The sequence below is a fragment of the Astatotilapia calliptera genome, chromosome 15, assembly GCF_964374335.1.
Source record: "Astatotilapia calliptera chromosome 15, fAstCal68.1, whole genome shotgun sequence".
NCBI classification, from domain to species: domain Eukaryota; kingdom Metazoa; phylum Chordata; class Actinopteri; order Cichliformes; family Cichlidae; genus Astatotilapia; species Astatotilapia calliptera.
In genome coordinates this window covers 18,889,530-18,901,707 of record NC_137436.1, presented here as the reverse complement: position 1 = coordinate 18,901,707, position 12,178 = coordinate 18,889,530, and the positions used below count along the sequence as shown (strand labels likewise).

General features: G+C 39.2%; 1 protein-coding gene across 9 annotated transcripts in view; it reads right to left on the bottom strand.

Moving 5' to 3' along the window:
* Window positions 1–12,178, bottom strand: part of LOC113006752 (DNA (cytosine-5)-methyltransferase 3A-like) — a 92,990-nt gene that overhangs the window by 56,557 nt on the left and 24,255 nt on the right. For all 9 annotated transcript variants that reach the window (XM_026142905.2, XM_026142909.2, XM_026142910.2 and 6 more), the window contains exon 3: window positions 3,605–3,712. In XM_026142905.2, the coding sequence (XP_025998690.1) occupies window positions 3,605–3,712 (108 nt within the window). The remainder of the gene's footprint in view (window positions 1–3,604; window positions 3,713–12,178) is intronic.

The window sequence follows — 12,178 nt, the reverse complement described above, 5'->3', positions numbered from 1 at the left end:
TTTTCCTCTCAGACACACACAGCTGATTTGTGTGCAGAAGCTTTGTTTGTTGGTTTCATTCTGAATTACATATTTAACATCTGTATTTTTCTAATGTTATACTTTTATCTTCCTTTGTAAAATTGTTCTACAGTTACTAGATCTGTACATGCAAGCCAAGATTAGGAATACCTGGGCTGATTTATGAATTGATAACCACCTTTATATAACCACTTAGCTTGATTGCTGAAGTTATTAAGAGAAGCCACAGAAGGAAAAGACATCCTGAATATGTATGTAGTACAGCACTGCAGTAGCGTTACACATTGTAGAAATATTTAATTAGGGTAATACAATAATAACATCTAGAATTAGGTTACACATTGTAGAAAAGTTTCTGTGCTGTCTGCTTGTTTTTCAGCCACAAAGCAAAGTTGGCAACATCGCCAGTTTGTAATGTTGCAACTCAGTCATTACATTGTGTATTTGTAGGGTAGTCGGTTAAAGAACTTCACTGGTGTTACTAAGATATTGCAACACCACCCGCTACTAGAAGATGTAGTGAGATGGAAACTAACAAGTTTTGAGGCAGTAGTGATGTAGGAATTGGGTTGCTCCATACACGCTGTACAAAATGCCTCACAGTTCAGGGACATTTAAAATATGATTTGATGATTTGTCAGTTATGTCTGTTTTCTTACTTTCAGACTGGTTGAGTAATCAGATGTTTTTTCCTCCTGTTTAAAGTAATTAAAGTTAAGCTTAAATATTCACTTGTGATCGTTAGTGTTAGGTTAAGGGAATGCTCAGTGTCAATAAGTAAACCCCACAGAGATTATGGAAATACATTTGTGTGTGAGTGTGTGACTGTGTGCCTGTGTCTGACAGGACCCACATTCATCCTGCTCGCTTTGTCAGGGCTCAGACATCAAAGCATGATCAGACCTGCTCTCCTGCACACATGCATATCCACAAACATACACACACGTTGGTTTTTCTATATTTATGAGGGCACTAACTGACAATCTAATCTATCCTAATCTTCAACCATCACAATGAACCATAACTACAACCCTTTGTGCGCTGAAACCAAATCCTAACCCACCTATTGCCTTATAAAATGTGAGGACCTGCCTAAATGACCTCACAACAAAGGTTTTTGGTCTGTGCAAGGATATCAGCACACAAACACACACACACACACACACACACACACACACACACACACACACACACACACACACACACACACACACACTCTCTTTCCTTCTGAGTAGTTCACTCAGTATTCCTCTTGTCTGGGGCTGTTTGATCAGCTATATTGACTTGCTGATTCTGCCACAGAGTTCAGTCGGTACAAAGACACACACACACACACAATACACACAAAGTAAGCGGTTAGAGAATGAATGCTGAGAGAAATATGACAGAGGGGAACTGCCAAAGACCTGAAGTCAGTGCTAGTGATGAAATATACCACACAGTGTAATTATTACAGTGCTAATGCAGCTCTGTAACACGAGTCACAGGTTATTTACTGCTGCACTAAGAGAGATTGGATGGATGCCAGCTCAAACTCAGAGTAAAGCTTGAAAAGGAGTAGTAAGGAACATAGTCACAATGGGTAAAAGTAAACGACAAATACAGCAGCAACATTCTCATAATAAATGTGGGTCCTGCTTTCCACCAGGCACTGTAAAATTAGCAGATTGTTTGACATATTTAAAGAAGTCATAGAAAATGTTTCCTTCTAATTATCACTATTTTTCCTGATTGACAGACCCTTGAAATACACAGGGGTGGGTTGAAACCTCTTTTTTTGTTAAGTCACCTTTTTTCTAGTATTTGTGAACCCTCATAACTTCATAAGACATTAAATGTTCAGTCCTGAAAAACACATTTAAGTTCTGTTTAAAAACTGGGACTAAATAAATTTTACACCCACTCCAGGTGTCACAGTCTTAAACCAAAATGTTTTTATACAATAGTTTCTGAAACAAGTACTAGAAACAAGCACTGGTTCCCTGAAAATTTTAACCTGTTTTTTATATATATATTTTGCTGGAGAAAAGTTCAAAAATTGCATTTTGAATAAAGGGTCACATTATTATATGAGGCTGGGTGGCTGTTAGTGCCTGACTTACCAAATGTACCATCATTTCATTCATGATTAAAAATTTTAAAATCCTGCCCTACTGGTGAACAGATAAAGTGCATGCTGAGGCTTTCCAAGTGGTTTAAATGTATTATAAGTTTATTACTGTAAGACAAAAATCACTGCCCCAACACTAACTCTGGTAAGTGTTATTAGGAAAAATCACTAATAACACATTTGCAAAATGACATCACCAAAAGGCATGCTGGGTAATGCTAACTAGCCAGGTAACTGTTGGGAAGAGGTTGGTGAAGCATTCAAGAACAGTGAAGACAGATGGAGGATGTAGAAGTGCAGAGAGTTAAATCTGCTGTTATATCTGCTCACAAGCACAGGTTACCAGGTAATGCAAAGTTAGCACAAGGTTTGGAAGAAATTGGAGTTGGTTTCATACCCACATCGAAGCGCTAACAAACTAGATATTTGTTGAAAAACAGCAAAGTGTCATTATATCTAAGCTAGAAGTACATCAGACAGGCTGTTAAGTTGCGACTCTATGTTACTGTCCAGGGTGCACCCACCTTGGACAGGTCACCCTGGACTTGCCCTGCCAAAGCTGGGACAGGCTCCAGCCCTGAATTGGATAAACACAGGAAAATGAATAGATGGATGAAAAAAACCCAGTGCTAATCATTTAAATGCCAAACATAATGTCTTTTTCTTGCAAAATGTGAGCACTCATCTTACAATGATCCAATAAAATATGATTTGGGACATTAAACTAACCTTAGTGATAACTGTTGGCTTGCATTTGGCAGAGGCTGGGAAAGATATCATAGGTGGAGGAGTGCGTTTGGATTTTAGGTGGCAAAAACTTTGCTCACAACTGTTGAGTCCTTTATCCTCCTCCTACTTCTTTTTTCTACAGCTCAGTATCAGTCAGTTTGTGCTTCTTACATTCAAGTCATGCCCACTTCTGAGCAATCCACCAACCTAAAGTCATATTTTTATGACTTCAACTGATGCTAGAGATTATCTAACTCCTGTTCCAGCCAGACTTTAAGTGGTATATGGAAAATGTGGGGGCTGGAGCCATGCTGACCAGAAATTGATGAGTGTATTAAACTGCCATTACATGTGGAGGACTGCGATGACTACATTTGCAAACAGTCAATGTGTAGGGGACTCCCCCTTTCAAAGATGCTGATTAAGAAAGAAGTCTCTCTCTGTAACACACTGAAGCAGAAAAAAGCAACCCACACAAGCTACTATGTCAGACACACTCAAATGTGACACTTAATGCAGTAAATGCGCCTCCAGATCAGTGTGTTTCTGTATGATATGATTTGACTACAGCTGATGCACGGAAGCTCGCAGGTATGAATGAATAAGAAGGAAAGTTGTGCATGCATGTTTAACAAACCTCTGCAGATTAGAGAGGGGAGTTTTTTTAATAGGTGAACAGATAATCAATCATTCTTCTGCAGTTTAAAGCACAAAACACCATCAGGCTTTAAGTACAGTACTCACAGGAAGCAGCTGTTTGCGTTTCCTGCTGGGACGACCCACTCTGCGCTTGTTGCGGGGGCTCGCCGGTGTCCCCTCCTCTGGACTGTCCTGGTCTGCACCATCTTCACTCTGTGAAATTACAGAGAACCCACATCAAACACTCAACGAAGGCTGTATGAAGTTATAATTGATGTCAGCAGTAAGACCGCATTAAAGCAACACTGACTAAGGGCAATGTGGCTAAGAAGCTCTTCAGGGCAGAAGTTGAAAAACAGGATGTAATGAGCACAGGGCACCATAGCAGTATTAATAACTAAGTTGTTTCCTGGTTTTAAAAAAGCCACTATTCACAGATTCTATGTTTTTTTTCCCTTTAAAGAAAAAGGAAAAGAGATAAACACGCTACTGAAACAAGGAATTTAAAGTTTGACCATGTCCTGATTGAACAAAGCAGTTCTATATCTATAAATGAGCCCAATGTGAAAGCGAAAACCAGTAAATTACATGGTTGCAGACATGAACTCCAGCTGTGAAGCAGACAGGATGTTGTACTACCAGACCTGCTCATGATTGATCTAAGCATGGACACAGAGCTCCAGAAGGCTGTTATACTAAGCCACTTTATTGCCATCTAACATTCACTGTGCTTGTTGTTTTTTAACTACATTTAGTAAGTAATTTTATTTATTCTGCTTTTTGAATTTATTAAACAACTTTTCTTTATAGTGCCACTTTATTGTTATATATTTATCTTTTTTTTACATTGCATTTTGATGTGTTTTGTTCCAGAATTTACCCTTTGAGAGCCTTTATTTTAGTTACATTACTATTTAATCAATCTTTTGAGCAATTCTTACCATATGTAACTGTGTGTTGAGTCGTATTTTTTGTCATTCTGTTAACTTTTTCCAAATATTTAAGATATTCTGTCAGAGGTGTAGTTCTTTTAAGAGCTGCTCACCGAGATACTGCCATGAAGAGGTAGAAAAAACAAACAAATAACCACAAAGGGAGAATGTAGAAATAAAACTTCTATACATTCACTTTCCGCTTTTTATCAAGCTCACAAGAGGCACCAGTCTAACCAGAGATGCCGAGACCTCCCTCTCCCCAGGCATATCCTCGAGCTCTTTCAGGAGGAAACCAAACTAGGCAAGAGACATAATCTCTCTAGCGTGCCCTGAATCTGCACTGGGCTCTCCACCCAGATGAATATCTTAGAAACACCTAGGAGGCATGTAGTAAGTGTCGTGTTCACACGTCTGAATCATCTCAACTGGCTCCCTTTGATGTGAAGGAGCACCCTGAATATGAAAATGACCAAGCCCTAAAACCTCTAAAACTGAGCCCAGGCATCTGTTAAAGGAAGCTCTTTTCTGCTGTACCTCAAATTTTTGATTACTACCCACAAGTTCACTGAGACCTTTGCTTTAACACGCTGCTGCCTCTTTTGACCACAACAGACCAGTACAGCATCTACATGACAACAGGCCTGTCAGTCTCTCTATCTGCCCAGAAACTCAATACAAACCTCGAAACTAGGGCTGGGCGATATATCGAGTTTTTTAAAAATATCGATATATTTTTATACGAGATATAAGATGTGACCATATCCTTCATATCGATATATACGTTATAATTAGTTGTGGAGCCATAAGTTTGCCTCTCTTTCGTCCACTTTTGTCTCTACGCAACATTACTCGGCCTCGCCTCTCTTTCACTGAACACAACTCCCCCTCCTCCCCCATAGCTTCACCTGCAGGCAGCGACAATATGAACACGGCAAATCTCCGTTAACGAGTTACTGCACATCGCTCCGTGCGTGGGGCTGGACAGCGTCAACGTGTTAACGAGCTAACCATGCTAACGAGCTAACCACGCTAACGCCATGCAGCCCACAGGGGATGCACAGCCTAAAATCCTTTCATTTTCTCAAAAGTTGACAGCGCACCTTATGTATGAATTCTGGTTTTGCTTGATGATCGCGAACCGATTTTATGTGGAACACGGCGCTCAGCAATCTGTCAAAAAAATGTTTTAGTACGACTTTGGTAAGCTACGGAGCTGCACCGCTTGATGGATTGTCCGAGGAGCCTCGCGTAGTAATACGCACTGTGCTTCAACGTAATATTACCATATTGTGTGTGTATAAGGACCATAAATGGCACCTGAAGCGGATTTCAAACTCCAGGCTGTCAGTCACGCAGTAGAAGTTGGGAACAGAGCAGCTGTGAAATCGGTCTATGTTATTATGCTCAGCGTCTTTTAGTTTACATTTTGACTGCACAATTGTGAGCTTTTTGTTATGGACAACAACAACATATTTTTCGTTTATTTATGGAGCATTATTATTTAATAAATACTCATAATTTATTTTTGAGTAGTTTTTTTCATGCACATCTATGCTGTATGTTAATAAAAGTGCCTGTGTGACATCTGGGACACAGCTTTGACTAAGAACTCTCTTTTTGTTCTTACTTTATGGCTTTAAAAAATATCGAGATATATATCTTATATCGCCATCCAGCTAAAAAATATCGAGATATGAATTTTGGGTCATATTGCCCAGCCCTACTCGAAACCTTCCCGATGTAAGCTGAAGGTCTTTACTCAATGAAGCTAGGCGGACTACAACATCTGCAAGATACAGAGACATGACTATGACCCCATCAAACCTGGCACACCCCACTACTTGGCTGCACCTAAAATATCTGTCCATAAAAATTATGAACAGAAACAGTGACAAAAGGCAGCTCTAGAGGAGTCCAAAGCCCAACAGGAAAGAGTCTGACTTATTCCCAGCAATTCAAACAGAGCTCTAACTACAGTTATACTGAGATTTATTCCCTCGTAACAATGGGACTGATATTCCACTCCCAAACAGGACACCCCAAGAGATGTGGTCAAAGTCCACAAAACACATGTAGACTGGTTGGGAAAAATCCCATGCACTTTCAAATATCCTCAAGGGTGGAAATACAAAATATTTGTGATTTCAACAATAAAGAGGTTTCAACAGCTGAAGCCTTGTTTGTATGTGTCCCCCAACTGTTATTATGACCCAGCTCGGAGGTCGTAGCATTGAACAGTGATGTACCTTTGCCCCAGTTCAGCACATACTGTCACTGTATAGTCTACAGGCATCGAAATTGATGTCCTACACAAGTTCATTAGATCAATTTCACACTGTGTTTCTTGCAGAAAACAATGCAAAAATCCCAAAGCGTGTAGGCGCCTTTATCTGAACCAAAATCAATTAATTTAGGCTGTTGGTAGACTAGCAATGGTGTAATTTACAAAAATATAGGGAATAAAAATAGCTTGCTGCACCTGTGTGTGCTGGGTGTTAAAGGACACCACAGTGCTCTGTGTGACGATGAGCTGAAATGAAATTTGTCCACATTAATTTCTCTTTTTTTATATTACACTAAACAACACTTCTACAATGTCCTTATGGTGAAAATGTTGGCAGCTCAGTGGTGTGACAACAGTGGCTTTCCTCGGACTTAGGTATGCAATTTAACTTGGTATGAATTGCAACTTCAAAAAATCCCAATGATTCAAAATTGTGATACACGAAAGTGTGAAACAGTCATGCAGCGTGCTCCGAGAGGACAAAAAGACACCTCAGGCTATGGACAGCGAAACTCTGCTGTGATAAATGAAAAACAGATGGAGACATGCAACACATTCAGCGCTGAAATTACAAAATAATTATGTCACAATAAAGCACACATTAACTTCTAAATGTCGTGAAGTTTCTTTAAAATAGGAAACCACAAATGTAATGTTTCTGTTAATCGAGATAAATGAGACAACATCGGGGACTGCTGAGGCACTTAAACTTTATGAGGCTATTTGCCACGACTAAATCAGTAAAACAAGTGAAAGAAGCCAATTTTATGATGAGATACATGGTGAAACTGTTATGTGGATTGTCACATCTGGATTCTTTTAGACTGGATATAGGTCCAGTGAACTGCGTTTGCTTGGAGTCTGTTGTTTGACAGTATTACTATAACAGGTATTTACAGATTCTATAAATTAAACATGCTGAATGTGATGGGGAAATAACAGCTTTGTTTATCTCATTAGTGTTACCTGTGTTTAGTCTGCCACACCTGTCTCCCATTAGTCTCCTAAGTGAATATACCTCCTTTTTTAACCGCTTTTTTACTCCTCAATGGCCAGAGGAGTTGTCTTGTGCTTTTCCCAGTCAAACTTTCAAGGCATGTTCCTCATTTTTCTAGTATAACTCACTGTTTTCCAGCTTTTGTTGCCTACTGATCCTTTTGTGTATAATGCTTTGAACTGCTTCACAGTCTTTGTCTGTCTTTGCCTGCTGCTACTGGACGGTTTGCCTCACTGCCTGTTTCTGGATTAAAGATTCAGACTGTGTGTCTTTATCTCTACTCTGCATTTTTCCTGAATTTGGGTCTTTCCCTGTGTAAAATATCATTATGGGAAACTGCCCAGGAAGAGATGTTCGAGAGGTCCAACTAAATGGTTTTGGTTTGGTTAGGCTTTAATCACACAGGCCAAAAGACCCTTGCAACCTCTGGCCACTACACTCAGAAAAATAAAGGTGCCAACTGGAACCAAAAGTGGTTCTTTAGACTGATGCCATAGAAGAACCTTATTTGGTGCCACAACGAACCTTTCAAACAATGGTTCTTTAAAGAACCAGACATCTGAAGAACCATTTCAGAACCATAATTTTTCTGAGAGTAGGGAAAAATGTGTATTACAGGACTGATTGCTGGCGGCTGCTTGCCATGGCTAAGGGAAATCAGTCACAAAGAGGGCACTGCATCAAAAACCTTGTGATTGCTTTGGTTACTAGCAGATTGCTATGGAAGATGCAGACTTGTCTGCAAACATTAGCTAACTACTAAATTGGAAAAGTGCAACTCAAATCCGAGATGGAGAATGTTTGCTTTCAAAGGGAAATTTCTACCTCACCACTCTAGCAAACATTTCAAACATATCACCCATGTTTCTATCTCGTATGTATCTGGGAGTGTTCAAAAGGCAACAATTTTACTTTGAAGGCAGTTGGTTCTTTTACAGTTGCACTACTGCTTGGTGAGAAGTTTGCAGACAAGTCAACATCACCCATGCAAACTGCGGGCAAGCAAGAAAAGCAATCACAAGAAAGTTTTTGGTGGAGCACCTTACAGTGGGGGTAAATAATTATTTTATTCCCTGCTGAATTTGTAAATGTGCTTACTCACAAAGAAATGAACCCATTCATGACCTATCTTTAGCGTTCTGGTTGAGAGAAGGAGCTTCTCACTGGTCCCTCACTTTGATTAAGTTATCCTATACCTTTAGCAGAAAAAACAGCCACATCCATGCTTGATTCTGGGGATGGTGTTCTTTAGGTCATTTTTCTTCCTCCCAACACAGTGGGTCGAGTAGAGAATGGACGAGTGGAAGAATCTGATTCTGTAAGCATGTGGACTTTATAAACATAACAATTTCAGATTAGGACTATCTGTAATTGACTGTAATTTACGTGCCAGAATTCTGGCTGGGTTGTAGAGTATCAAATACAGGGAGTGCAGAATTATTAGGCAAATGAGTATTTTGTCCACATCATCCTCTTCATGCATGCTGTCTTACTCCAAGCTGTGTAGGCTCGAAAGCCTACTACCAATTAAGCATATTAGGTGATGTGCATCTCTGTAATGAGAAGGGGTGTGGTCTAGTGACATCAACACCCTATATCAGGTGTGCATAATTATTAGGCAACGTCCTTTCCTTTGGCAAAATGGGTCAAAAGAAGGACTTGACAGGCTCAGAAAAGTCAAAAATAGTGAGATATCTTGCAGAGGGATGCAGCAGCCTCAAAATTACAAAGCTTCTGAAGCGTGATCATCAAACAATCAAGCGTTTCATTCAAAATAGTCAACAGGGTCGCAAGAAGCGTGTGGAAAAACCAAGGCGCAAAATAACTGCCCATGAACTGAGAAAAGTCAAGCGTGCAGCTGCCAAGATGCCACTTGCCACCAGTTTGGCCATATTTCAGAGCTGCAACATCACTGGAGTGCCCAAAAGCACAAGGTGTGCAATACTCAGAGACATGGCCAAGGTAAGAAAGGCTGAAAGACGACCACCACTGAACAAGACACACAAGCTGAAACGTCAATACTGGGCCAAGAAATATCTCAAGACTGGTTTTTCTAAGGTTTTATGGACTGATGAAATGAGAGTGAGTCTTGATGGGCCAGATGGATGGGCCCGTGGCTGGATTGGTAAAGGGCAGAGAGCTCCAGTCCGACTCAGACGCCAGCAAGGTGGAGGTGGAGTACTGGTTTGGGCTGGTATCATCAAAGATGAGCTTGTGGGGCCTTTTCGGGTTGAGGATGGAGTCAAGCTCAACTCCCAGTCCTACTGCCAGTTTCTGGAAGACACCTTCTTCAAGCAGTGGTACAGGAAGAAGTCTGCATCCTTCAAGAAAAACATGATTTTCATGCAGGACAATGCTCCATCACACGCGTCCAAGTACTCCACAGCGTGGCTGGCAAGAAAGGGTATAAAAGAAGAAAAACTAATGACATGGCCACCTTGTTCACCTGATCTGAACCCCATTGAGAACCTGTGGTCCATCATCAAATGTGAGATTTACAAGGAGGGAAAACAGTACACCTCTCTGAACAGTGTCTGGGAGGCTGTGGTTGCTGCTGCACGCAATGTTGATGGTGAACAGATCAAAACACTGACAGAATCCATGGATGGCAGGCTTTTGAGTGTCCTTGCAAAGAAAGGTGGCTATATTGGTCGCTGATTTGTTTTTGTTTTGTTTTTGAATGTCAGAAATGTATATTTGTGAATGTGGAGATGTTATATTGGTTTCACTGGTAAAAATAAATAATTGAAATGGGTATATATTTGTTTTTTGTTAAGTTGCCTAATAATTATGCACAGTAATAGTCACCTGCACACACAGATATCCCCCTAAAATAGCTAAAACTAAAAACAAACTAAAAGCTACTTCCAAAAACATTCAGCTTTGATATTGAGTTTTTTGGGTTCATTGAGAACATGGTTGTTGTTCAATAATAAAATTATTCCTCAAAAATGCAACTTGCCTAATAATTCTGCACTCCCTGTACTCACTCAGTGTAAATCAATGTATAACTTTTATGAAATGTGTTTTTTCTGGATTTTTTTGTTGATATTATATCCCTTTCCATTAAAATGAACCTACCAGGTAAACTAGATACTGTTCATATGTTTGTAAGTGAGCGAACTTTCAAATTCAGTTTGAATCATTATTATTATTATTTTAAAAACCAGTTTGTTTCTAAATATAGCTCTGTTAGGAGTTTCTTTTAGTTTTATTTTAAGTTAAACTTTATTTATATAGTGCCAATTGATAACAATGGTCTCATAAAGGTGCTTTATATAGTAAGGTAAAGACTGTATAATAGTTAGAGAGAAATCCCCCAAATCAGACATTTGGCTGTGACCATAGTTCTCCTGTTTGTTCTTATTTTCTTACATTGATTATACAAACTCGTATCACCCATTAAAAGATTATAATTGGACCCTCACCTGTTTCTATCTCTCCTGGGCAGCTGGGAGTGTTGTGTTTGGATTCCCTTCCTTCCCTGCCTCCCTGCATTTTTGGAGGTATTTGATAACCTTTTGGACAATAATGGAGTCGTTCTCTTTTCTTACATGATCCCAATGCAAAGTGTGACTTGCTCAGAAGCAGAGGTTGCACCAAAGTTTTCAATGAACCCAAGAAGACATATGAGAGAGCCAAACAAAATAAGATGCACCTGCTCCAACTTTAATGTGGTTTCATCCAAATTATGCTTTTAGGTTTAAGGGTGTTTTACTTTAGCTAGAAGGCTGCGATCTCCCTGCTGAAGAGATTCTCATTACAGGTTTTTTTTTATTTATATCCAAGCACTCTTTATACACATCGCTGCCTCGGGCGGAAATTAAATAAATGTCACTGATACCACAGAGAAACATTAGTCTCTTGTGCTGCTGAAGCAGAGCAAGGAGCTTTAAATGTATCAGTTAGGGGCAAATTCGTTTTTAATCAGAGGTTTGCCCAACTTGTTCAAAGCTTGTTTAAGATAAGACAGAAAAAACTAAGATTATAACAAATGTGTTCACTGCTTTCTCAGTAGGTTAAGATAATAGTTCCTTAGGGTTTAAATGTTCTTTTTTTCCCTCACTAAATAAATAGCTCTTTATTCAGTTCAGGGCTGAGTAATTTTCCTTCGAAAATTTAAAATATTTTCCTGGAAAACAGATACAATATCATATATACAATAATCAATCACATTTAAAAACAAACTTTAATAACAGAGTTTCTTAATTTCAGTTTTACTCCAAAATTGTGAACTCCAAAATTATGATGTAGAAGTCAATTTAAAAAAAATTACATTACTAACTAACCCCACTTTAGACTTTATGGAATCTTGAAATTCCATGAGTTTAAATATTTTGGTCCAACTGTGTTAAAGTTACTACAAACTTAAATTAGATGTAAAAATAACTTTTCCAAAACGGATTTTAAAACTGAACGTGAAACAATTTTTTAAACTGCATTAAAATAAAAACAAAATTCAC